Source organism: Cottoperca gobio, chromosome 15 (genome assembly GCF_900634415.1).
Source record: "Cottoperca gobio chromosome 15, fCotGob3.1, whole genome shotgun sequence".
Classification (NCBI taxonomy): Eukaryota; Metazoa; Chordata; class Actinopteri; order Perciformes; family Bovichtidae; genus Cottoperca; species Cottoperca gobio.
The window spans coordinates 21,136,755-21,164,722 of record NC_041369.1 but is presented as its reverse complement, the minus strand read 5'-3'; the positions used below and the strand labels follow the sequence as shown (position 1 = coordinate 21,164,722).

At 44.5% G+C, this 27,968-nt stretch overlaps 1 protein-coding gene across 1 annotated transcript in view; it reads left to right on the top strand.

Moving 5' to 3' along the window:
• The window catches only part of ehbp1 (EH domain binding protein 1), a 114,615-nt gene that overhangs the window by 64,147 nt on the left and 22,500 nt on the right, over nucleotides 1-27,968 (top strand). The window contains 8 exon segments of the mRNA XM_029450252.1: nucleotides 1,517-2,302; nucleotides 4,161-4,202; nucleotides 4,447-4,593; nucleotides 16,085-16,232; nucleotides 18,469-18,699; nucleotides 20,922-21,067; nucleotides 25,117-25,255; nucleotides 25,656-25,756. Of these exon segments, the coding sequence (XP_029306112.1) occupies nucleotides 1,517-2,302; nucleotides 4,161-4,202; nucleotides 4,447-4,593; nucleotides 16,085-16,232; nucleotides 18,469-18,699; nucleotides 20,922-21,067; nucleotides 25,117-25,255; nucleotides 25,656-25,756 (1,740 nt within the window).

Genomic DNA, 27,968 nt, shown 5'->3' with positions numbered 1-27,968 from the left:
CATTGAGCAGCAAAGTTGTCGTTCTCTTTCACAGCCTACCCTGGGCGAGAGAGGAACAATGTAAGCACACTTTGCTCGCCTCAATACGTGTTAGAAACCCAATCAGGACCTCTTATTCCTCATATTCTTTTTCTCTTTCTTTTCTCACTTTTTTCTTTAACACTCCCTTTCTACCAGGGAAAGGAGGGAGGGGGGGGGGGGGGACTGGAACAGGCTTGCTGTAAAGGCAAACTCCTCTCTGTTCTCCCCGCCGTCAGTTCTCTCTTCCTGCCTTGTCTCTGCAAGCACAAACACATACTTTCCGTCAATAGAGAGGGACACAAGAGGTGAGAGTGAAAAAGACTCCTAACAAAAGACATCATAATTGATTGTAAATTGAGACTCATCTCTCACTTCGCTTTTTATTCTCCGTTTCTCTACTAACTGCACACATTGAGACACTCAGATAAATGGACAGGAAGATAATATGAGGTGATTACAGACACAGCTACAGCTGCGGTGCCCTTGAGCAAAGTGCTCAACCCGTCCTTAAAGTGGAAGTTTCTCAGGGGCCGTCACTTACAGACTCTAGTTTATCAAGAAACAGATGTATCGGTTGAATCAGGGAAATGAAACGCGCTCAACAGACCCCTTCTCTGGAGGGGGGAGAAAAAGAAGGACTTATATCGAAGCAGGACAGGTCTGGAAATAAAAAAGAAAGCGGGCTATTCAAAACAATCCCCAGGATTAATAAAGGTTAAAGACACACAGAGAAGGGTTTGGAAGTCAGAGAGGGAGACGGAGAGAAAGAGGGAGAGATTGATAGACTGGAAGATCTACGGACGCAGTGAAACAAACGAGCGCTGCAACAGGTTGGAATTAGATCAACACTATCAAGCAGCCCAGATACAAGCTGTGATACCTGGGAGAGATGGATGGGGGGGGGGTGTGTGTGTGTGTGTGTGTGTGTGTGTGTGTGTGTGTGCTGTTAATCTATTTATTTACCTGTCATTGGCTGCGATAATGGTTTTCATCCCTTCTCTCTCTGTCTCTCTGTCTCAGTCTATCTGGTGATGGGGGATTGGGTTTCGTGTGTCGCTTGATAATCAAACCTGTATTTTCTCATCAGACTCTAATCAGACCAATTACACGCGTGACGGAGAGCGTGGGCAGGTTGATGTAGGGGAGCGATAAGGACACACACACACACACTCACACACACACACACTTTGGGATTAAGCGCTCTGTCTTGGGGTATCTGCGTCTCTTATCGGGGACAACCATCCCTGACATGACCTGTCAGCAGTCGTGCCAAAGGTGTCTCTCACTCACAAACACACATGAGCACATACACACATGGATCATGCATGCAATGCACCATGCACTAAAAACAACCCATGTCTGAACCCATCGTCACCCTTCCATCCCATCCACTTTTCAAACCGTAAACTGTGTTTTGCAGGGAGGCACTCCTTGTAACATGACTAGTTCTGTTGTACAAATCAGTCATTGAAAGTGTGTTTCTTTACTTTGGCAGGCGTATGATGTTTTTGCAAGCCTGGGTGTCTCCCGTCTCCTGGAGCCGTCAGACATGGTGCTGCTGGCCATTCCTGACAAGCTAACAGTGATGACCTACCTGTACCAGATCCGCGCCCACTTTTCCGGCGAGGAACTAAACGTGGTGCAGATCGAGGCCAACAGCAGTCGCAGCACCTACAAGGTGGGCGACTTTGAAACCGACACAAACGCCTCCATAGGTCAGGACAAGTTCTATGCTGAACTCAACGACGTGCAGCACCACCAGGCTAACTCTGAGCCCGTTGATGCGGCTGGTGGTGTTAACACTGAATCTAATGGCACTAAAGCCGCTGAGGAAGACGTGATGGAGCCGGGTTGGAAGGCCGAAGTAGGAGCGGTCAGCTTGCCAGCAGCGGGGCCTTTACAGTCCTCCCCTCCAGTACCATCGCCACGCACAGCATTAGCTGCCTCAGCAACAGACTCGACCCACGGGACACCATCAAGCTCTGAGGACAGGGGGAATCTGTTCAAAGCCAAAACTTTAGACCTTAGCGAGTTACCACAGAGAGTGGAGAGAGACATGCAGAAGGACGAGGTGGGAGAGGAGAGAAGGGAGAGAAGTACAGACCCAGGGTCCCCCACCAGGAGAGGGTCCTCCCCGCCCCACCAGAAACTGGGCTTCTCCTATAACAGGGATGCTGACCTCATCAAGAAGAAGAGGGCCAGCCTGCGTCACTCGGAGTCTGAGCCCGCCTCAGACACCATCTCCCCTCCAGTCTACCACACAGACCCGCCTCCCAAACAGGTAAACACCCACTGAACGTGTAAATACACCCGAAGAACTCCGTTCAGTGCGACAATATATTTATTTACAAAACCTTTTGTATCCTAAAGTAGAAAAGATATCCCGAGTCAAAGTGCTGGGATTTAGTTTTACTTTATACTTTCATTTTGTAACAGCTGACTTTTTTACATTGTTCCCAAAGGTCCTTGAAATCATAGAAAGTTTGAGAAAAGAAAATCAAGGCCTTGGAAGTTTTTGAAAATAGTCCTAAATAGACATTAGTCATTGAAAGTGTCTAGAAATAAAAAAGATTTTGATATGTTTTGAACTGCATGTGATTCTCCTGCAGTTGTGTCATTATGTAACCTTGAGCAGTGTCTCTATGCTTTGTTGTGTCCTTGAATTTGAGGAAATTGGACCTGGAAACCCCTGAAAAGTGTAGGAACTGTGATTTTAACATCCTGAACATTGGTATTTCTTATTTCTTATGTTTAAGACTCAGTTTTAATAAGAGAAAGCAACATGCAGGGATGCAGACACAGCAATGTGTTCAGTGTTTTGAATATAGTTAAACGTGTCCTTCAAGGGTCCGTAAAGGATACATTAAACTATCTCACAGCTAATTATAAACCCTGCACCTTAAACAACCTCTGCATCAGTCCGTATGATGAAGACTAACTCACGTCTTGCTTCTTAAGTCAGGTATTAAGATTCTGACTGCGTTTACCTGCAGGTGCCTGCCTGGCCCCTAAATGGATCGTTCAGGTTTTTATCCTTGCTCCCTGGCTTTGATTGAAACTTTCACTGCTACATCAGTCATAAGACAGAGGATGTGGTGAACATTCATTCCCTCCTGGCACTCGCTAAGCTTCAAATCCCGACCTTGTTGATGCCATTGCGGAGATGACCGTACCAAAATTCTCCCGTTCTGCATTAGATGTTGTCGTCACCTGTCTCGTTGCCGAGACCCAGACACATCGAGGCCGGGCCTTAACATGTGGCGACTATAGAAGGCACCCAGGAGAACCCCCTGCTCTGACATTTCATTATATTTTTCATTATATTTCTCATCCCTTCAGTTGATGGCAGTTGGTGCCGTGACTGCTCAGGCGTGGCGACGCTTTGAGCAGAGCACACCTCATCTCGTCTCACACACGCACTGGCACGCACCTTTTTAATGCGTGTGCGCACACAGTCACACACACACACACATAAACACACATTGAATACATTGCTGCCTGTGTTGGTTAACCCCAGATTACCGCTTCCTGTTTACAAGTCGAAAGGTCACGGGGCAGGCGGGGAGCGGCAGGGGGGTTATGACAGCTATGACACCCCATTTTGATCTGCTATTATCAAGTTAGCGGGATGCTTCCTCGCCTGCATCCAGGCCAGATTTGACTTGTTGAAAGGATAAACAGGTTTCAGCTCTGCTGTAATGTTGCACTGTCTAAGCCAAATGTAAAAGCTCTGTTTGCCCTCTTCACACACTCTTATAATACAGCCAGGATTACCCTGCAGATAAAATTCTAAGCTAGGTGTGTTTTGCTTTCTTGTCAAAGCCGTCATGCTCTCCACACCAATGGACGCAGACAGGGCTGTGAGCCAGGCTTGTAGGCTGCCCCCGTAATGCCAAAGGGCAGGCACCTGTATACCGCAGGATGTGTCCTGCTCCTACATCCGGGTCCACTTGTGTGTTTGTGTGAGAACTTGCTACTCGAGGTCAAAATATGTTAATTTCAATGGCATGTCACTTATTTAGGCCTCATATTTGACTGAGAGTTACAGGTTCTAAATCAGTAACGCCTGTAATCTAGAGGTGTTTGGGTTAGGGTTACGCACCTGTAGTTAATGTTGTATTTTCATTTCTTTTTTTAAGGAACCAACACCTCCCCCTGTATCAAGTCCCCCTACTGAGAAGGTGAGTGCAATGTTGAAGAGGCTAAGATGCAGCATATGGGAATAAATATATTCTTATTCCTGAATTTGTAGAGTCCAAAACTGACTTGCAAACTCTTAAAGAAGAATGTACAAGCACTCGTTTCTTATATCCAACATGTGTGCGTCCAGGTTTCCTGAGGACAAGTTGTTAATGAAGTGAACTGTACGTTGTGTCATTATCATTGTGTAATGTCTTCCCGCTGATGCTCTGTCGCTGCACACAGAAGGTGCTCTCTCGTCAGGAGGAGCTGAAGGAGAGAGCCAGACTCCTCCTGGAGCAGGCCCGCAGAGATGCTGCGATGAAGGCCGGCAACAAAAACGTCCCCAACTCGGCCGTCGCTGCACCAAACAGGGCCACAAACGTCTGCGATGTAAGTCAAAGTGGTGTGTGTGTGTGTGTGTGTGTGTGTGTGTGGACTTTTCTGAGACTAAAACTGTTGACAGTCCTTCCTCTGATACTGTCTGTCAAAGTCTCTACCTGCGGCTCAGTCTGGGTCAGCCTGGGCCTTCAGGTCTGTCTCACCTCTTCTGTGTAGTAAGTGAAGGCTGTCCTGCCTCTTTGCTGCGTGCACTGGAGTGTTGTACAGCATCCAGTGTGCTGGAACAACTAATGGAGTGACCAGCGGCCTCTTTAACACCCTCATGTCACTTCCACAGTTCTCTACTCGCTGCTCACCACACTTGCAACATGCTGGAAAAGCCTGTCTCATCCTCTGGCAGTCCACTTTGTCGAACACTTTAAGGCACGGCTCTGAGAAGGAGAGAAGACTTTTCCTTATTAACTTCTGCTCGGAGTCTCTTATGGACTGCTGAATGTCACAACCTGAACGTGTCAGTGAGGAAGAGTGAAATGTGGATGGACTCCCTCTTCTCTCTTTAAACATTTCTCTTTCTCCTCGGTCATCTCGAGTCTGCAACCAAAATGTGCTGCCCCCTCAATTTCCGTGAACACTAAGTAAATGTTGTACACAAACACCTGTCAGCAAAAGTACATTTGTGGCAAAGTGGGGTTGGAATCGCTGTTCCGAAGCAAACTAGACTAGAGAAGACGCGAGTGAAATTGCCAGCTCTGAACCGAGCATGCTCCACTGAACATAATATACTGTGAGGGGGGGGGCACTGATGGACCAGGAGTTACCCTGGGAAAGCACTATTGTCAAATCCTCAGTGACGTTTTCCAAATGTTTCAGAGAAAGACAAGAAATATGTTCTCGTGAGAGTTGTGACGACAACGGATTTGAGGGTGAAATGAAATAAATACCCTTTGGTAATGAAATATCTGAAAGGCAGCAGCTGCATGCCCCTGCATTAGCTGCCGCAATCCTTAAAGAGATATATGCCCTTGAATTAGATGTGTTTGTACAGAGTGCGTGTGTGTTTGTGTGTGTGCATGTACATAAGCGTGTTGTCGGTGTGTAAGCGTGCTCATGTCTGTGTGCAGGCCACAGGAATAACCATTTCAGGGATAATCTGAGAAAATAAATGAGGAACTTCCAAGGACTGGTGGCGTTAAAAGTCTTTTAGAGGAAGAAAGCAAATTAAAAGAGTTTTTCAAAGCTGTTGCAGCGGCGATATATTTCCATAGCGAGGTCCTCTTCTGTCCCTTGTTGTGCAGCAAGATGGCTGACTTCACTTAGATTAGCTCCTTAAAGTCAGACCCAGCCCGGCGCTCTCCCTCTCCTCCTGATTTCCTTACTCATTTCCAAGGACAATTGGTTAATAACCCCCTCACACACACACAAACACACACACTGATCCCATGCATAAAGGAAGGTGGGAAAGGAGGAGGGGCGAGCGGAAGATATTGAATTGTTTACACTTTTTTTAATAGAAAACATTGATCAAAGGAATACGACTGGCCTTGAGGCCAATGTGCTGATAATTGTTAGTGATTCAGATTAGATTACTTGATGTCTTGTTTTGATTAGCGTGTGTGTGTGTGTGTGTGTCCATGTTATCAGCTGGAGAGGCCCAAGCCTTTCCCATTTAACTCTCCATCCGTCTAAGTAGGTGCTTTGCGGTTTAGCATGCATAAGGTATAATTTAATTCAATTAAAGCGGGCTTCATTCTTCCAGGGAAGTGGCTAATGTGGGGGTAACAGAATGATTTGGGCCGAGGGAGAGAGGGGGGGGCATTCTGCGCATTCAAAGCACAAATGACAAATCGGTTAGTTTGAGAACTATTAACTAAAGTCGTGTGTTATTCAGAGTTATGATTTTTATGCACAACTCTCGATCCGTCAAAGAATATTGAAAGATTAGTTGATAAAAATAATTCTGTTAGTTCTGGTGCTGTTTCTTTCTTCTTACATCTTTATATTTACAGGAATATCATCAGGACTGTAGTGGTTTTTATACCTTACACAACTACAGTGCCGTCCATCAATATGAATGTAGCTCAATGCAGAACAGTGTGTGTGTGTGTGTGTGTGTGTGTGTGTGTGTGTGTGTGTGTGTGTGTGTGTAGCCCTGTTCTCTTGACCTATGCTCCCCCTCCTGCCATCCCTAATTGTAGCCCACAGTGACTGGTTCTTTCATCTAAGGTCACAGGTTCAGTTTTCTCTCTTCCTCTCCCTCCCTCTCTCTCTCTCTCCCCTCTTTTTATGTCCGTCTATTTTTTCACTGCCTTTTTTCCTCTGCCTCCTCTCGTCGCCCTCGTCTCTGCATCTTGTCGAGCTGTCTGTCCTACTCGCTGTGGTCTTTGATGGACAAGAAGTACTACTAATTGTTTTTAGCCCTCCTCCTCCTCCTCCTCCTCCTCCTCATAGGTGGCCTCACAACATATGAGTAGTCACAGTGCAGATGTAATGTTGTAATGTCACAACCCCTTACTCACACAGCAGATGGGTAATTAATGAGCTTTCCTAAATATATTGAGAGCAATGACTTTATTCTTTATTGCAGAAATCCCAATTTCTCTTTCTTTTGGTCTTTCCCACTATTATTATTTAAATGGAGAAGTGTGTGTGTGTGTGTGTGTGTGTGTGTGTGTTATTCGCTTCAGGTCTTCTCATCCATTAGCAGATGAGAACAGTAATTTCACACCGGCCTGGCCAGGCTAATTATCAGGATCCACACTAGGTTCGCGGGAAGTGTGTGTGTTTGTGTGCGTTTGTGTGCATGTGGACACACAAGAGTTTACTCCTGTGTGTGTTTCTTTGTAAAAAATATGTGTGTGCAATTATATAGCACCTGTGCACTTTTGCATTCTTTTGAGTGTGTGTGTGTGTGTGTGTGTGTGTGTGTGTGTGTGTGTGCTTGTGGTATGCGTTAGTGAGTGCACGCAAATGCCTCGGTGTTTTCCAGGTAAGAGAGTTCCCCTGCTCACTGACTCGTTGTGATTCCTATAATTGGGTCCCGTTTGATTTCTGCCGACCAGCACCCCGACCGCCTCCTCCTTCTCCTCCGTCGCCCCCTCTCCTTCTCTTTAGAAGTGGAGGGGACTCCTGGGTCTCTGCTTTTGTGACCTGTGGGTGTTGTCATCTACTCCCATCTGCTGTCTGTCCTCTGATCCTGACTTGACTGCATTCACATCCTCATTTTCTCTCCTCTGTCTCTCTCGCTCTCGCTCGCTCTCTTGCTCTCTTCGCTCTCGCTCTCGCTCTCTCCTCTCGCTCTCGCTCTCTCGCTCGCTCGCTCTCGCGCTCTCGACTCTCTCTCTTCCGCGTCGCGCTTGCTCGCCTCTCCCGATCTCTTCTCTCGCGCTTGCTCGCTCTTTCTCTCTCGCTCTCTCGCTCTTTCTCTCTCTCATATCATAGCTCTCTTTCTCTCTTGCTCTCTCTCTCTCTCTCTCTTTTCTTTCTTTCTCTCTAATCTCTCTTTTCTCCTCTTTTTCTCTCTCTCTCTGTCTCTCCTCTCTCGCTCTCGCGCCGCCGCTGTCTCGGTCTCTCTCTCGCTATCTCTCTCGCTTCTCTCTGGCCTCTGTCTCCTCTCCATCTCCTCCTATACACTCTCTCTCTCTCGCTCTCTCTGTCTCGTCGCTCTCTCGTCATCTCTCTCTCTCTCTCTCTCTCCTCGCTCTCTCTCTCTCTCTCTCTCTCTCTCTCTCTCTCTCTTCTCTCTCTCTCTCGCTCTCCTTCTCTCATCTCTCTTTCTCTCGCTCTCTCTTTCTCTCGCTCTCTCTTTCTTTCTCTCTCTCTGTCTCTCTCTCGCTCTCTTTCTCTCGCTCTCTCTTTCTCTCGCTCTCTCTTTCTCTCTCTCGCTCTCTCTCTCTCTCGCTCTCGCTCTCTCTTTCTCTCTCTCTTTCTATTTGTGTCACTCCTGGCCAAAACACAGCCCTCTGGCTGAACCTCTGCATTCCTAAAGGTTCCCAAAAAAGAGAAAGGCATTGCGTCTGTGTTGTTCTGATTGAATTGTATTTCATCCAAGTGATTACAACAAAAATGTCCCATTGGTAACGGGCTACTTGTAACTGGCGTTTGGCCCTAATTGCAGAACACTGGACAAGTGGAAAGAGAAACTTTTTGAAAGGTGTCACGGCCAGGCAGCCAACTTATCACGACAAAGAAACGGTGTCATGATGAGTCACATGATCAAATTCCTGATATGAACATTTTAAGTCACGATTATCCAGCTTCAGACTCTTAAGATGAAACTCAGACCTTCTGGAATCACTTAAGTGTATAATGTAATTATAATACGTTTAATTGCATCGCCGATAGGACATGCATGTGTTTTTAGGAACATCCTTTTATTATTTTAAGTCACTCCTAGGAGGATTTTCAGTTCAGTGTTTTTGTATGGAGGACACAATATACCATGTTATTGCAGAACACCACAACAGAGTATACTTACTCCTTTATCCAGAGATTTAAAATAAACGTTTCTAATCTAACATAATCCTGTAAGCATTTGCTAATCTTACAACTGCAGAATACAAATATTCTAATTGCATAATATGTGTGTTTGGAGGGGGGGGGGGGGAAGCTTTAATCCATAATTGCAAAGGCCACCAGTGAAGGGCTGTCTTTGCAGCATATGAAAAAACAACTCTATTTTGAAAATGCAAATATGGCTTTATGCGCTCTCCTTTTTTGTCCTCACTTTGTCCTTTCCTACCCCTCCTCCCCCCCCCCCCCCCCTCCCCCTCCTGTCCGCTCTCCTTTTCAACTTTCTCCGAGCAGTAATAGTTTTTCTCCAGGTCTCATTTTAATGTGGCTGACGTCTCTTTCTTCTCCCAGCTCTCCCTTTTTCTCTTCCCTTCTTACTCTTCCTTCACCCCCCCCCCCCCCCCCCCCCCCCCCCCCCCCCCCCCCATTCTCTTGATCTCTTCTTTTTAAAGAATCTGCCCCTAATGAAACTAAATAGTTTGGTGGGCAGTTTCTTTGGACTGTATGTGTTGGATTGTGTGGGTATGTGTCGTGGCTGGAGTGGAGATCAAAAGCAGTCTTTAATGTGTGTGGGTGTGTGTGTGGGTGGGTGTGTGTCCGCCCATGTGTTAACGAGCAAGAGAAAGACAGCTCTCTCAATTGCATCACAAGAGCTGATCCAGCCATCAGAGAGAAAAGTTGTAACACACTTGCATACCTCATCTGAACACCTCTTTCTTCCTCTCTTTGTCACGTTATCACATGCCTCGTGTTCACGTTTGACCAAGTGGAAGTGTCAAATGTTCTTAATGTCCACCCTGTAGCCCTGGTCTCTCTCTTCTTTGCATGGACAATGTGCAGGATGAAGTCCTCAGACTAATCCCAGCATTTAGCTAAATGCAGAATGAATTAGTTTATGCTTGAATGGAAAGTTGCTGTTTAATGTGTTCACACGTGTATGCATATGTGTGTACATACATTTGATAACAAAGATATTTTCCCGCCTTAATGTAGTTTTGTGAATTTGAGCCTTTTTGACTAAATAGTCCCAAAACCTCACTCGAGAAGAACAATAAATGTCTCTGCATTGTCTTTGCGTTTCCATTGCATCTGAAGAAGTGTGAAGATAAGACACAAGAGACACTATGTTTGTGTTTTTCTTATTCTGAATCTCTTAACTGCAAGAAATCGCTTACAAAACATTTAAATGCAAATATCATTACATTTTTACTCCCAAATCCTGTTGACACTTGCGACCCCCAGTCCTTGCATGCAGTCTGAATAGATGCTATTCACAAGTTGTTAAGGTTTGTGTTTGACCAGTGTTTAGCACACTGACATAGTTCCTTATAGTCGGTAAATACTTCCTGGGCTGCAGGAACCTTTTTCCCACGAACAGAAACCAGATGTTCTTGATTCCCTGAAAAGAAATCCAGGAAAACTTCCTGCTATCAAAAGGAGCCAAAGTTAAATTACAGGCTACACACACACACACACACACACACACACACACACACACACACACACACACACAAAATATCCAAACATAAATGAACAAACACTGAATTTTGAAAGTAGCAGCGTACGAAAAGTTTTCTGCGTGTTTCTGATCTTGTTAACAGTTTCCCATATTGCACCTAACTATCAACAATGTCACAGCCTTCAAACACACTCGCTGCTCTTTCTTTCTTCCTCTCTCTCAGTAATTATCCTGTCTTTTTAAAGGGCAACACCTTCCCATCTTACTCGCCTGTCTAAATGACAACTTCTGTGTGTGTTGAGTGGTCTCCGTGTGTCACTCTACCTGTTCTACCTATCCTACAATACAAGTGCCCTTGTTACACACACGTACGCAGTGCGGAGGACAAATGTGATACCACGGTTACACAGAACCCCAAAAGTCAAACACACAAATGTATTTGCTCAAAGAATGTCCGCTTGATATTGCATACACACACCTTTTTGTTCCGTGAGCACATCAATATTTGTTTTATTCTTACAAACACAAACAATATTCTCTGTACGCACTATTTAAAGTGTTTGGCACTGTGCCTTTTACATTTGCACCCATGTGCTGCTGCAGCAGTGTCCCAATATTATTTCTCTGTTTGTTTTATAGGGACAAGTACATAGCCTGGACCAATGCCATGGCTTTAAATAGCACATTTATGTATTGCTTTTTATTCAAATACACACAGGATATTAAATACACATGCAAGACACCATACAACGCAAACAATGATGCACTAAAAATATAATAAAACGACTTCATAAAAAGCACTTGATCATTTATCACTTGGATATTTAGAATAATCCCTTTTTATATTTAACGGTTCTAACTTGCAAACATGACACCTCTGCCCGAAACACCCGCACACACAGATACACAGCCCGCACTTTCACACCTACTTCCACGCTGACATCTCAGATATTTATATTTATGTACACACACACACACACACACAGACCCCTATCATGGGCACGCACCCGTCGAATCATAATTAGGCCGTGTCCTGGTTCTTTGATAGCCATGTACAGTGGCTCTTCTTTAATTCTTTATCAAATGCATTGATCGCTGTGGGCCTCGCATGCCCATTGATCCGCGCACTCCGTCTGGAGCCAGCCGATAAGCTTCTCTCTCTCTCCCTCTCTCTCTCGCTCTCTCTCTTCTCCCAAATTTGAGCAATAAGGGCTTTAAAAAGTAATGCATTTCTAAATGTGGTACTAGTTATATGTTTTTAAATACGCTTATCGTTATTAAATCACTTGCAATACCTTCTGGTATAATTACAATACTCAAGTATTTCAGTTGGAAGCCCCTGTAGTTTCCCAATAAAGACAACATTTCCCATAAACCCCTTTGCTTCCTGCCCCAAACAATATGTTGCCGTTTGTTCACATCTTCCAACTTATCATCGATCATCCAAACCTGACCCGGGGACGCAGTGTGGAGACCAGCAGAGACGAGGATTACTGTAACAACAATGATCTTTAAATGATCTTAACGCTTGTTTAAAATGTAAATATAAATCACTAGGATAGCTGATAATCAGCGTGTTGCAGTGGCGAGCTACAACTCAGCCATACAAGTCCTCTACTGTAGCAACAGACGGTTTGTCTAAATGTATTGATTAGTCCCCGTTCTCACTGCTATGCTAACCAGGAAGCTAGCTCTATGCTAGCTAACATTCATATTGTGGTATGGCCGCTACCACCCAATCTTCTTGTGTTGGATTAGATATATTATAATGGAGTTTTGAAGTCAAGTCAGTTTATTTGTAGTTGTGTAGTTCACTGTGTGATGGTTGTTGTGGTAGGATGAAGTTCTACCTGCATCATGTCTGGATCATCATTCTGGCATTTGAAACTGTGTGTGTGTGTTCTGTAGCTCTTTAGTGTGTGTGTGTGCCTGGACAAGATAGAGACCTAAAGCACCTCTTGACTGTGAATTAGCCTGTCATGACAAATGTCTGGAGCTGCATGACTGGCTGCCAGACTGGCTGGCTATCTGGGAGGTTGGCAGACCCTTTTAGATAGTGATTGTGTGTGTGTTCCTGTGTGTATGTGTGGCATCACTCTGTGCCCACGCCAGGTCTCTGTACATGATCAGTGGTGCGTGCCCTCCCTCCCGCTTTCTCCTCGCCCAGAAAAGAGCAACCAAGGCGACAACCTGCTCCCCCTGCTCAAAAAGAGCTTCCAGAGCGGAGAGGGGTCCTCACCCCGACGCCAAGCCCACAGAGGAGCCCTCTGTCTCAGCTTCGCACTCAACCGTTTAGCCTCTCTTCCCCTGGCGGTTCCCAGCAGTCAATGGAAGACACAGTACACAATTGTTCTTGCTGTCGCCATTTAAAAAGGGAAGGTCTCTTCTCCTCTTGAGTCTCCATTCTTAAAGTAGAGCTACCCACTGACCACCAGCTGACACGCTTTCTCTCCTCCTGGCTTTGATCATGCACCGACGCGGCTGGCTGGGTTTGAGCGTTCTGGTTTTTTCCCAATGCTGCGTCCCCGTGGCTTTTACACCCACTGGCTGTTAGTCTCACGGCTGCCAAATAAAAGGGCTGTGTGTGTTTTATTGTTACATATTATATCTGTAGCCACTTTACAAGATGGAAACGTTGAGCGTGATCATCCCTTTTGTTTTAGCGTAATGTCCACTAGATGGCATTTCATCACTACTTGATCAACAAGTCTCCCAGATGAACTAAAACACTTCTGACGGGTCGTGTTGCTGCAGAATAAAGCGTTGTGGTTCTGGTGGTAACAGTTGGGTGACATGATGTATGTAGCCGACACGTGGCCCTGTGAGCATCGTGTCCGACTTGTTGCATACGTGTCTGAGCTTTTTGTGCCTTCTGTGCTTCATCTACAGAGGACACGTATTCCAGTTTTAACAGTTTCAAATCACACATGCACACAAGTATACTGAGCCACAGAACGATCCGAGATCATGTCACACATTGTCCTTTACACAACAAGAAGCCTCTCCTCTCTCCTCCCAAACACATTCTCATATGTTCTAATCATCTGCTCTGTAGCTGACTGAGCTAGGCGCTAGTCAGATGCATTTTTCTATAGTGTTAATCCTAGCCTCTGGATAGGCAAAGTCAATTTCCCATTTCCTGTCCCCAAAATGGCTGACAACAATAATGCAGTGGGATGTGTTAGTGTGTTGGGCCCGAGCTGTGTGTGTGTATATACATGTATACGGCACACACGCATCACACGGGCACACTTAAATTGGTAGTTGTATCCATATCTGTAAAGGCCAGATTGGATATCAGAACTAGTCCACAGCCAGAAGGCCATCGGGGACATTACTGGTTATCATATTGCATTTATGAAAGTAGGGAGACACCTGCATAGAAAACCTAGTGAGGAAGTGAGGATGGAAAGTAAGAAAGCAACGACATGGCAATTATGAAGAAGGAAAGACGGAATTCATTTTAATGTCATGACACAGTCCAATGAAAGTAATTGGTATCCCACCCTGAACAGGACATATCCTGTATAGCCTGGAACCTAATAAGAGCAGGGGAAGAAGTGCTCTTCTTCTTTGACACAAGCTAGTTCAGTAAAAGTTTCTCCTCTTGCTCCCCTCCTCACTCTTTATCTCTCTGTCTCTCTCTCTCTTTATCAGTCTCTCTCTCTAAGGTGTGTTCCCTTCTCCCTGTGGGCATTCCCTAGGGCTCTCTCACACACACACACACACACACACACACACACACACACACACACACACACACACACACTCACACTAACACACATTCACAGAGTGCATTAGGGTTGCTGTCATTTACAATACAGCCCCATTGTCCCAGCCTAACAATGGCTACAAACAAACAATTGACATGGAAATGGAGAGATGTAGCTCATTAGCGGGCGCTGCTTGTTTTGTTAATGGATAAATGGGCGGCTTCAATAGGCCAGCCCTAAAACCCCTGCCTCAATATGGAGAAGCCTGATTAACAGGAAACCACAGGGAGGGAGAAATGCAGCTTCACTCTCCCTTGGGTCATATGTGGTTGTGTATGTTTGGGAGAGGGGGGGGGGGGGGGTGCAACAAGGTGGAGTTTAACAGTGTGTAGGTGTTTGTGCTTAGGTTGAGTTGTGTAAGATTGAGTTTGTGTTAGTTTTGTTTGTGTGCTTCTTAACTTCTGTTGTTTTTGTCACAGAGGCTTAAATCATGCAGGCAGGATTCAAAAGAGTGTTTTTATTTTCTCACTGACTTCAGCAGTGAATATCTCTTCTGCTGCCACGACTCCAGTCTTAGAAATATCACGAGTGAACAGCCTGAACACTTTTAGAATCAGTACGCTCTCTCTAGTCTGCTTCTCAGAGAAGCTTTGAATTAATGAGATGCTCCTTCCAGCTTTGTGTCCCTTATATGTCTGTAAATCACATTATGACCGTTTGATCCAAACTCAGTCAAAGTTTATTATTAAAGGCTGTTTAATGGTTAATGAGTCGACTGAGCTACGCTCCTGAGTTTTGTTAGAAAGACTTCATCACGGGGGCCCACCTACTGATTTATTTATTTATGATGTAATCAGGAGAGCAGCATTTTGAGATTGTAGAGCCCCACCAGGTATAGGAGGAGTGACTAGAGGTGATAAGTAGTGTGGTGCAAGTCTGTGCAATATTGTATAGGTAAAATGTATCTACAGGGAGCCAGTGTATTGAAATAAGAACAGGGGGGTACAGTTAGGTTTCAAGTTTAGGTTAATAGTGTGTGTGTGTGTGTGTGTGTGTGTGGTGTGTGTGTGTTGTGTGTGTGTGTGTGTGTGTGTGTGTGTGTGTGGGGCCCCGTGCTATCGGTAGGATCAGATTGGATCGGCCTGAAAATGGCATTTCTGCCATTACTCGGATGGTGACGGTTCAATACTGTGTGTCTAGTGCCGAGGTGATGCGAGTGTGTGTGTGTGTGTGTGTGTGTGTGTGTGTGTGTGTGTCTATACACTCCTCACAATATAATGCACCAAGGTTTTATTATGTTGGGTCTGGGCATATTTTTAATGGCATGTCTGAATTAAAGCTCAAATCTGATCCTTTCTTTACTAAACCGTGTCGTCGGCCTGCTACTGTTGCAGCACTGTTCTCGTCAAATACATAAAACTTGGTGGTTGTGTGCGGTCTCAACGCCCGGGTCTGTATTCAAAGATTGTTTCTGAGATAAAAGAAGCTCCTCTCTGTAACGCCACCACTGAGTCACATTCTCTCCGTTTCATTCATATCATCTCGATAATTTAAGATGAACAAATTTATCATCTTGAATTATTTCAGTATGACAGATATTTAATCAACATTTAAGATCAAACTCAATATCTGCAAATGCCCAATATTAAAGGACTTTGATCCGACAACCCTAATAATCATTACATAGTGTGTAATAGTGTGTAGCTACTACAAACAAGCATTCCTAATTATGTGACACTTCATCGAAGATTAGGGATGTCATTCCTCATGATTTCTTCTCTGGATGTCATCACTTTTACCTTTTACCTGTACAAGAGCAGCGGAAATCCATGTTTAAAAAGATATATGTTTGTGTGTGCAGGAGCGGGATGCAGAGCGGAGGAGACAGCTGAGGGAACGAGCCCGGCAGCTGATAGCTGAGGCTCGATCTGGAGTCAAGATGTCTGACATGAGCCTGGACGCGTCCATCACTGAGAGAGGCAAGGGCAGCAAGGCTAGCCCTGCTGGAGGTCAGCATACACCTGGACACACAGTCATCTTTAGCAAACACACAAACACACAGGGTTCTTATTTACACATACTTTCAGAGTTGGACTAAAAAGGTTTTTCCTATTGGAGCCCTGACCTCCTCCAGGGAAAGTTACCAGGGACGCTGGGGAGCTCATGCCCGCCGCATGAGCCCTATTGTCAGACACATTCTCCCATTTTCCCCCCTTTCAGTCCTGGTTCTTCCAAGTGTATAAACACGCACACTTACTAACAATCTCACTAATATTCATTAACCGTTGTACAAAAGAAAAAAGTCACACTGCTTTTGACATACACTACGCACAAGCTACGACTTACACGTTTCCATTATGCTCTCTAAAGGGGTTCTGCCTAATCCTCAGAGGAAAACACAAATGCTATTTGACGACGTCCACGGGTCTGAAATGCACCACCCTCATATTCAGAGCAGCAATTTCCGCTGCGACTCCGCCCTCGTCTCGTTCGCCCGGTAATTGTTAATCAACACAACACATTGTGCCGCCGAATTATGCCCAAAATACCAAACGCTTCTAATGACGGCTTGCAGGGGGAGTAAATGCTGCCATGTAGATTTCCCACTGCTTTCCATTTCCTTGAAATTGGATCTATTATGATAATGACCATTATTAGGACTCTAGTCATTTGTTTCAGATGCTTCTACATCTCCTCTTTTAGTGGTTCTGTTCAGGTAGATTGGGCACACTGCATGCAAATGAAAGGTGAGCGTGTAGAAGGTGATGAAGAGTGTGAGGAGTGGAGAAAGCAATATGTGTAGTGCAAATGCAAAGAGGTGTCTTGATATGAAACAGAGGAGCATCAAATGCTCACCATTCAGAAGCTGGACGCAGAATCTTTCTCAAAGGATTAATCAATCGCCAAAACACTAATGGTCGCAGCGTTAGTGACGGGGTTAGACTGGGACAAAGAGAAGAGCGCTGGGGGGTTCCTGAGATGAGCAAAAAACAAACTTTTAAACAACAAAAAGGGAGATGAGAAAGTTGTTAGGTAAACGATGAAGAAAGACAGTGAGGTAGAAGGAGGGGAGCACTTGATTTATTTGCTCTTTCAGCCTTTCTGAATTGGACTAATTGTTGATCTCATTAAAAATGGAGTTGGAGGGAAGAACGGAACAAGAGAGGAGGAGGTGAGGAGAGGAGAGAAATGCTGTTGGCTGTGATACACAAGGCCTGCCGAGCAGAACGGCTAATCCTAGCCCCCACAGCCTTTCTCCCTCTCTCCCCTCAACACCATTCACGGTCCTTTAATGCAGCTCGGGCTGCCCCCTCCAAGTGTCTGCCCGTAAAGAAACTTTCCAAACTCCATCACCATGGCGTACCATTAATTAGGCCTCAGCCAGCCACGCAGGAATGGCGCTTGCGAGCACGCTTCGCATCGCAGCTAGCAAATTAGAAAAAGAAAAAAAAACCAGGAAACTGTTATTTTGATTCTCTGTCCTTCACTCTTTGTTCTCGGCCTCTCTACTCACCAAGTAGTAAATAGCAGAGGAGGGAGCTCGCAATGTCGGCCTCTGCTTACTGATTGTTTTGTTTTAATCCATGGTGGGTTATCCAAGCAGCTCGAGCTGCTCAGGTCTCCATTTGAGTTTCCTCTCACATGTTCTTTCCCCCTTTTGTTCCTAATGTGGAGACACTGTTGTTTCTATTGAGCCCCTCAGGAGACTTAATGGAATATGTGCTTTCATGTTTTTGTGGTTTTTGTTTGCCCCTACCTCTTTTATCTGGAACAAGAAAGGCAGGCAGCAGATCTTTGAATGAGGGGAATTAAACAGAGGTCTCGCTTTCACTTTGTGTGTCAGATATTTGTGCGCCGACGCACGTGAACCCATTGACAGACGCCAATCAATCAAAGTCCCGGCTTGTCCGCTGCCTTTTCACACCATGACTTGAGATGCATTGGTTAGTTGCACACCCTTAAATGCAACAATCCTGCACAGACGCACTAAATATTAGGCTGCTCATCACATGAGGAGAAGACTTGTTATGGTAGATTAGACGTTTAAAAGGAGGATTATTGACTCGGGTCACTTGACGTGTACTTTTAACAGATTACTGTTGACACAAACTAACCGAGACTTTCTTTCTGCACTCCTCTCTGTCTTCATTCTGGCCTTTTATTCCTTTAACACGTCTCCTTCTCCTTCTCCTCTCATTCCTTCCTTGTGTCCCCGACTCGCTCCCTTCCCTCCGACGCCCGCAGATGTTTTGGATGGAGTGAGAGGTCATCGTGAGGATGACGGAGGTGATGGTGAGAGGGATGAGGGGAGGGCTGAGGAAGAGCCGCTCCATTTTGGTGGTGATGATGATACTGTTGCTGCCACATCTGCGCTGGTTACTAACCCACTGCCACTGGAGGTCCCTTTTCCAGCCACCTGCAGCACCCACGTACCCCTGGAGCTTACTAACCCCGGCTCTGAGATAACTTCTCTGGGTAAAATCACTGGCTGAGGCCGTGTGGTGCTGCATGCTTCACTGTCTAACTAACTCATTTACCTGCTTGGACCTTCTTTTGTGTATTTCCTCAATATTCAGGGGTCAGTTCTGTCATACAGACGTATCAGGGCCATTGTGGGCAAGACAAAAAAAGATCTGCATCATTTCACTTTGCAAGGTTGGATCAACCTTCTCATGAATTCACCACTTTAATCTCAGACGGTCTTCCCCCGGCTCTGGAAGTGTTCATTATTTTACCTACAATGGTCCTAATACAGCGTCAGACGCAGTCGTTTCTGTCTTCTCTTGTAGATCTCGTCTTTTGTGTCTTTGTGATTCCCCACATTATCTCCTCCGCCTTCATGAGAATGTGACGAGGCAGGCAGCGGTCAGATCTGAGCTGTACCCGCTCACGTATTCACTTCCTTACTCACTTGCACTCTGACTCTTAGTATCTCACTGAAGTGCATGCCGTCTATCTTGCAGTGCATCGTCGTGTATTATCCTGTGTTTACTTGCCCCCCTGACCCCCACCTCCTATTGCCTCCATACTCATTGGTGCTGCAGAACTAGCTTACAGTGTACATTTGTCGAGGCTGCCATGTTGTTGTTCTTTCATGAGAAACTTCTTTAAGTAGTAATTAATAAACTGAAAAGTGCTCCCCAGACACAAATAAAATCATATCTTCAGGAAAGCATTTGCTCAAATCTTCAGAGGTAAACTAATTACTGTGTTTTGTATTTTATTTATTTTGTTTGCCGCCTCAATTTCCTGCCGATGTGAGATAGTTGAGAGTACAGTGACGGACCAGAAGAAGCAAACATGAAAACAGACAAACGCTTCCTCCAGCTTTTGAAGTGCAGTATCGCTGCACAATTTCTTTCCCCGTTTGTGTTTCTCTTTTAGTTTTGTGTTGGGGCTAATATTTATGTAGTCTTAGAAGAAGTGGTGATCGCAACACTAAAGGAGCTGATGCTGCACTTCATCCTGTAGATGTTCAGTTGTTTGTCATCACTTTCCTCCAGCGTGTGTGTGTGTGTCTCTGTGTGTCTCTGTGTGTGTGTGTGTGTGTGTGTGTGTGTGTGTCTGCCACATGAAACGGTTGCCCTCCTGTTCTTTCATCTTGCTCAGTGCAGTGGTCTGGTCTGGCAGGGGAGCTATGGGTACCATTCCCTGGAAAATAAAGCCGTACGCAGCGACTGGAAGGCAGAGAGAAAACAACTGAGGGAGGAGGGAGAAGAAATAGAGCAAACAAATGAGGGATGGATGGAGTTGAAGGAAGGGAGGAGGTTAGGTTTGACAGATGGAGGGAGTTGGTAAGATAGTTCTGGAGAAAGTGAATGTGAAAGGTGCTTTAAAGGAGAAGAAGTTTATTTAAGCGTTAATGTGATCAGCTGTTATTTGGAGAGGAGATTCGATGAGGTTGGAACACAGGAGGGTAAGATAAGCAGTCTGATGTAACGTCCCCACTATGTTACTTTGATGCAGCCGTTTTACAGAAGTGTTAACTGTGTGGTTATTTAAGAGGATGTGGTGATGTGGTGGTTATACTTCTCTATTTCAAGTGTGGAGAAGCACTACGTATTATAAACTCGTGTGTATTGAATCTCCTCATATTAGAAACGTTCTCGAAATAATGACTCAGTATCTCAAAGTCATTATTTTGAGAAGGTTTCTTATTGTCTTGTGATAATAAGTCATATTTTGTGAACATTTGTCATTATAAGGACTTTACTTTACAGAAATGATCTTCTGTAAGTATGTAACAGCAGACGCTTAACACATGTGACCTGCTCCGTCCGCCCGTCTCTCCTTCTCTGGTTTTATTCTTCCCCTCCATCTTGTCCTGTAGTTACCATGGTGATAGTCCCAGCAATGTACACTCGGTACCTCAGCATCTCTCTGCAGTACAAACAGGACTTAAGGCTGCCGAGTCTGTCCAGATGTCTATCTCTCACACATCATATATTTATTTATATATATACTGTATATCCCTTCCCACTCGTGTGTGTGTGTGTGTGTGTTTCTTATCAATGGCTTTGCCCGAGTGTGTGTACATGAATGCAAACTAAGTTGTCCCTTCCTTCCCGTCGTGTTTTACTTTGTGCAGTCTGTGTGTGATTTGTGTGACGTGCAGTGTTTGTGTTCACTTTCAACCTTGTTTTATTTGTGACGTGTACATGCACTACACTGTTTGTAATGATGTTCTCTCTCTGCAGGTTCAAACAGTAAGCATGTGGATCTGAAACTGAAGAAGCTGGTGGAGGTCAGCCCAAGAAGAGTCTCCCCTTCATCCACCTCCTCCTCCTCCTCCTCACCCACTACCTCCTCCACCTCCCCAGTCAGCCCTGCAGAAGGACTAGAGGTACGCACACACTCGGCCTCAAAACACCCTCTGGGTATCTGTACACTCGTTCTGTCCTTTCATCAGGGTTCGCACAAAGTTCTGAAAGTTTGGAGAACGCTTCATTCTAGGCGTTTTGTTTTCAAGGTTATTAAAATGCTTTAATTAAAGTGTGCGTTGGACCAAAGCCAGCTAAACATTCGATAATCATGAAGCAACATACAATCAAAGTTACTATGAACAGCTGGTAAAACAAAATGTGACGATCGGTCGCTGAGCCAATAAAGGAATTCTGTAAACTTCATTGTTTTTAATGTGATTAATGTTGGTTTAGGTACCTTGAAAGTGCTTGAAAAGTGCTTGAATTTGACTCTTTAAAAGCAGTACGGACCCTGTCTTCTCTCTCCGTATGTTCCTGTCTCTCCTCCTTCTCTCCACATCATCAAAGGGTCAGTCCAATCAATCAGGTCCGATTATTGACCCTGGTTGTCAGCCGGCTGACCCCTTTGTACACATCCGTCAGTTGGACCACTTCATGTAAGACCGTAGCTTATCCCTCTCGTGTCCATATGAGTCCGTCTAAAGCCACGAGACACACACACACTGGCATCATGACGCTCTACATAACATGCAGCGGTCCTTCTATTGACTATGACCTTTTCAGACACTCGTTGTGTGTCGGTAGGTGGAGAAGGGGGGAGTTGTATGTGCTGCATGTGTCTATCTTCTGATGTGAATATTGAGTCGACAACAAGTCGTCGGCCAGTCTTAACATCTGTTTAATTGATTTTGAATGTCAAGTGGAATAAGGTGAGCGTGTATGTGGCTGTCGGTACAAGTGAAAACCCTCTGTGCTTATGGCGACGCGGGGTGTCTTTGATCATCGATTCACATAAACACTCTCTTTTGTTCAAAGCCTAGAAGACTTAGTCCTTTAAGGCCAAAGGTGTGCGTGTGTTATCACCTGACCCTCACACAAAGTACAATCGCCATTTGGTTGACACCTATCCAAATCAGGCGTACCAAAAATGTGTGTGTGTGTTCAGTGTCTCGTTATGCGTAATATTTGGTTTTTAAATCCACTCGGTGAACCATAAACACTATCACAGCGCCTTTCAAAGCTAAAAGCCATCTCAAGGCGCCATCAGACTATCTAATTGAATCTGCATTAAATCTACAGAGGAACTACTTTGTCTCAGACATGTTTTTATTTTTGTAACACTATTGTGGTATGCAGTTATATCTAGTTAACGAGAGTCATTATAAGCACATGATAGAAAACATCAATAAAGAAAAAAGTAATACTGCACACTTACTCCATGACACAACAGTTTAACGATGGCAAGGTTTCGATCGGATTATTTGTGCTGTATCTACATTTATTTATATATATATATATATATATATATATATATATATATATATATATATATATATATATATATATATATATATATATATATATATATATATATATAGAAATATAATATATATAAATAAATATAGAAAATAAATATATATATAAATAAATATAAATAAATATAGAAAATAATAATAATAATGTGTATGTGCAGTTGTTTGACTTCTTCTGTCCTTTAAAAACTGTCTTGTCCCAAGAGGATTGGGCATCCCAAAAGTCCTTCAGGCGGGTGGAACGACCTGCAGGAACATCACAGACACACACACACACACACACTCTCATTAGTGATTGTGTGTATGCGCAGCCTCGGTAGCGCACGATAAGGGCATGCGACGCTCAGCAGCCTGCAACGTTAGTCACGCAGCCCCCCGCACGCACATTCACAGACTCACACACACCAAAAGCACTGAATCACCACAGCGATGATAGCAGCGATAAGAGATAAAGAGAGAGAGGGAATGAAAGAGAGAAAAAGGGCAGGGAGGGAGGGGACACCCCAATATCTGCTTGTCCCAGAGAGTAAAAGGGAGACCGAGGGGTAGCCAAGTGGGCAGGTGCTCTGTGTGTGTGTGTGTGTGTGTGTGTGTGTGTAAGATTGAAGGAGAAATACATTGTGTAGTTTTTAAGAAGGAGTTGTATTTGGTGTCTTTGGTCATTATCACATTGGTGTGTTAACCTCTGGTTGGAGTCCAGTGAACAGCTCGGCAGCAGTTAAACAATAAGTAATAATTGGGGGCGACGGCATCACTGTCCTAATCAGTCTCCCCAGGGATTTACTCTTTTGCTAAATCAACAGTTCCCTGTAGATATTGCAGGCTTGCAGTTTTTCACCAATCAACACACTAAAATGCATGAAAAAAACAAATCCTCCTGAAAATATGACAAGGACAGCAACATTAATCCAATAAACCCTTTGACATTCAATGATCGGTGTTTGTTGCACTTTTCCTGCAAACAAACATGTGAAATATTCATAACTTGATGGAGCACTGTCCGCACACACTTCACTGCTGCAGTACTTTGTTGAGTTGGGATTAGAGTCAAACTCTGAACTCTAACAGTGCTTTTCGCTCCACTTATGACTCGTTACTTTCTATTCCTTTAGTGAAAGGTGTCTCTAGATCTATTAATCCTATGAGAGGAGGATGTCCCTTGTAGTTCTGATAAAAGAGATTTTATACGATGATGTGATGTAAGCAGAGCTCCCAATTCTCTCTGAGAAGTGCGCCTGTTTGTAAACAACGTGCATTCATAAAAACTGAAATCCTTCCTCCAAAGAACAGACATGCATGTGGAAATACTAGCTTCTGCAATATCTGTGAGACACATGTTTCCTTCTCTCAATCAGTCATTTAAATCTACTCCTCTGTTGCCTCTGGGCTTCCATTAACACACACACACACACACACACGCTTCCCTTTCACACGTCCAACTCTGCGCTTGTGTTTTAAAAGGTTAATTGTTGGTATATCGGACTTCATTAATGTGCCTGTGTTTGACATCAGGTTTTAAAAGGCTGGTAGAAGCTGACGGGCGAAACAAAGTGAGAACAGACTAATTGCTGACATTGTTTTTGAAAGTCAATAATCTGAAGCTAAACTAACAACTCCCCGTCTTCAGCTCGTTCCCCGCCCACACTGTCTCTATTAGTTCTCCTCTGCACACCCTGCTTCACTATCTCCCTCCGTCTCAAGCACTGGAACATGTTTGCCCTAATTGTCGACTTTATTACACGTTTCGCCATCTTATTAGCGTTGCCACAACGTCAATCTTAGCCGGAGTCGGTTTCTTTTCCACTCGGCTTGGCATATTTTGGAGGCCTGGTAATAAAGCATTTCTGCACGCCGTTTTTGATAGTGGAAGAAGCGAGCGTGTAGCTTTTTAACACATGTTCACTTTGAAAACAATAGCGTTTTTTTGCATTTTGCATAATCTGAATATATTTTCTGGCTCGGGGTTTTGTTGAAAGTCGAGTTAATTGCCTGCTTTTTGTCTCTCTCATGAGTGAGGGTGTGTGTGTGTGTGTGTGTGTGTGTGTGTGTGTGTGTGTGTGTGTGTGTGTGTGTGTGTGTGAGGAGAGAGGTGTTCAAGCAAACCACAATGTAGCGAACATATCAACTTCTACCAGATTTATCTCATGGCCTGTCAGTGTGTTAGCACACACACGTGTTTACATGTGCACTAATGGCGTGTGCGCGTTTTTTTTTTTTTTGTTGGTCACAATAATCACAGAGCAGCTGTGAAATCCTGAAACGGCTTCCGAATAAAAGCCTGAGAGCAGATCTAAGTGGCTGTAAAGGCTGACAGAATAATAGACGAGATGTGGAGAGGCAGCAGACTAATCTCTGACACTGTTTTTAAAGTCAATCATTTGAAGTTTAACCAACTTCTTCTGTGTGTGTGTGTGTGTGTGTGTGTGTGTGTGTGTGTGTGTGTGTGTGTTAATCGTTTAACAACAGCTATTGTTTGGAGATGAATTCTCTTTGTGCACTTCACATATGCAGAAAGAAAAAACACCATGGCTGTACATGAACGTAGATTTAATTACCAGACGTACTGTAGCCTCAACCTCAATATAATTACCACGTGTATATTCCTGTGACATGTAGCATCAGGAACAAACTTGAAGCACATTTTCTGTGTTTGACAGAATAACGCGGAGGACCTGCGAGCGGAGCGGCTGCGCAGAGCAACAGAGAGGTTGCGTAGCCCGGTGGTCTTCAACAAGGATTCTGCAGTCAGGAAAACACAGCTGAAGTCCTTCAGCCAGTATGTGGAGAGCAGACCAGGTGGGACAATGCAACACAAACACACACAATGCATACAGTGTTTACACAGGGAGGTGTGTTTGCACACGGCAGCACTTGACTCACAAACATCTAATTCACACCTGACAGAAGGTCACCGCTGGGACTCGATGATGACTGTTAGTGAAGAAGCTCTTCCTTTACGGTCCTCTGTTACTTCTAACCGTCAATAATTCAACTCCAAGTGCCACAAAACATTCCTCCGTTCTTTACACATATTTTAAACCAAACATACAATTTATTTTTGGACTAGAAGGGCACTTTGGCCTCACCACCTGACACAGCATGATAAACAACATGTATATGCTATGATGGATCTATCTCTCCACTTGTTACGTGCATCTCACTGTGAACGTCTGCACCTTCCCCTTTACCCCACCAGAGGTGAAGAGACAGAGGTCTGTTCCTGAGGATCTGAAGAAGGCCGAGGAGGACCGAGGCTCACCGACGGACCTCGATATTCGCAGACCCTTTGAAGAGGAGGTTTGTCATGTTCTTTCTCATAAATCATACTTGTGTTTGCAGAGGGTTTCTAGTGCATAGCAACAACTACAGTTGCAACAAGTCGCAGGAAAGGCAGAAATAAATAAATGAATCCAAAGCAAAGGTACGCGTTAATACTGTGCTAACAACTCTTGGTTCTGCTTTTGATCGGTCATGCTCCCACTCTTCGGTCTACTTTGCCTGCAGCTTTAGCTTTATGAAGCTTTTGTGGCGAGCTTGGCAAATAGGGGACTTAGGGATTGGGAGGGAGGTGGGAGGTCGTATCCCTTAATTGCTCCTGCTTGGCCTTTTTTTATTTCCTGTTAGTCAGCTTTCTTTCTGTCTCTCCTGTCTTGTCTTAGATAAATCTATCACTGAGCCCTTCTGCTTAAATTCCCCACCTCATCTTCACCTTGTCCACCTCTCATCCTCACACACACACACACACGTTCTCTCTCTCTACTGTCCTGTTCTCCACAGAGACACCCCAGTATTGATCTAACAGACTGCCATTTTAATTATAACAATGGTAGATATCAGCTACCATTTAGAGGTGTGTGTGTGTGTGTGTCTGTAAAGAAGTTGTGAGCCTACGTGTCCTTCAAGTGTACACACACACCCTCTTCTCAGCCTGTGTTTGAACTTGTGTGTGTGCCACTGGAGACTACGGGGTGAATCTCTCTTCGCAAGCAGCCCTCTCCTACCCTCGACCCTCCACCCCATCCCATGCACACGCACACACACACACACACACACCCTCACACACCCTCCTCCTCCTCCCAGTGCCTGGGCCCCAGGGTTAATGGGTGTTCAACCTTTCCATTATCCCGATCAGCCAAGAATTACCTGCTGAATGATGTTTGCATTAATATAATATATATGGTAATTTCCCTCCTCTTAATTACGGCTGGGCCGAGCGCGGCAAGGGGAGTGGGCTGATCATGTGTAAAATTGATTTGCCAAGGAAAAATATGGTGATAGAGCGAGAGCGCGCAAGGAGGAGGAGGGAGGGGGGAGAGGAGGCTGCTGGGAATCAACACACACATGCACACATCACACGTGCACAGAGCCACACACAGGCACACACTCACACATTGGGAAAGAGTACAGGAAAAAGTGCTGGCCTGGGTGGAATGAAAAAAAAAAAAAAAACTTTCTCTCTCTCCTGCTCACTAGTTCTCCTTCCCATTAAGAAAAATGAAATGCATCAGCAATAAAATGGAGATATTTTTTCCGGATGCATCCTCAGTCGTGAATTTGAATAAACAGTTTCCTCACTCAGAAGAGTTTCTCTGGAGAATAGCAAGCAGTCAGGAGACAGAGGTGAAGAGGGGTCAGAACTGCACTGTGTATTAAGTGCATGTGGTTATAGAGTGATGGGAGTGTGTAGAGTGATGGGAGTGTGTAGAGTTATGGGAGTGGCTGGTGTTTTTGTGCGGGAGTGCATATGTGGGTAAAGAGAGATGAATGTAAGGTTCAGATTAAGGGACTATGGAGACATTAAGCTGCAGGTTGGTTCAGATTACACTGCAAAAATAAGAATAGAAGACTTGTTGCATAACTTATCTGATAGCTGGTGTCTCTTTAAACATCTTTTTAAACGTCTGTTTCCCTCTACTTGCCTCTCTTCATGTCAATATTAAAAACAGGAGGTCTGTAACTTTTAGATTTGAAGGAGTTTAAATGAACAGGACACACATCTTACTAAAGCCTCATATTTATAAATAAAAACAATAGAGATCCAGGTCGACTCGTCTCCCGTCTAATTGTCAGAAAGTTATGCTGAATTAAAATAGTTATTCTTTTGGGTTTTGTGCCACTTGGAAAAGAAGTGTTTTATTTGTGATGTTTAATTGTTTAAAGATCAGTAATGTGGGCAATGATTACATCAGTAAATGTGTTTTAACTGTTGAAGATGTGAGAGAGTAACTCCATGATGCCAAACGGGAGCAGCAACAGTTAGTCAGCTGCGTGTGGCATCTCTTATTGTGCTTTTGTTTAATGTCTGTATGTTGTGGATGCGCTGCACATCTATTCATACAGTTTCCCTCTCCTCCCTCTTTGTATCTTTTCATTCTTCTATCTCTGCATTACCTCTTTGCTTCTCTGTATTCTCTATTCTGTCTCATCCCTCTATCCTTTTCTCTGTCTGTTTAATGCTATATCACACTACTCTTCCTTTTCTCTCATAACCATTCTCTCTCTCTCTCCC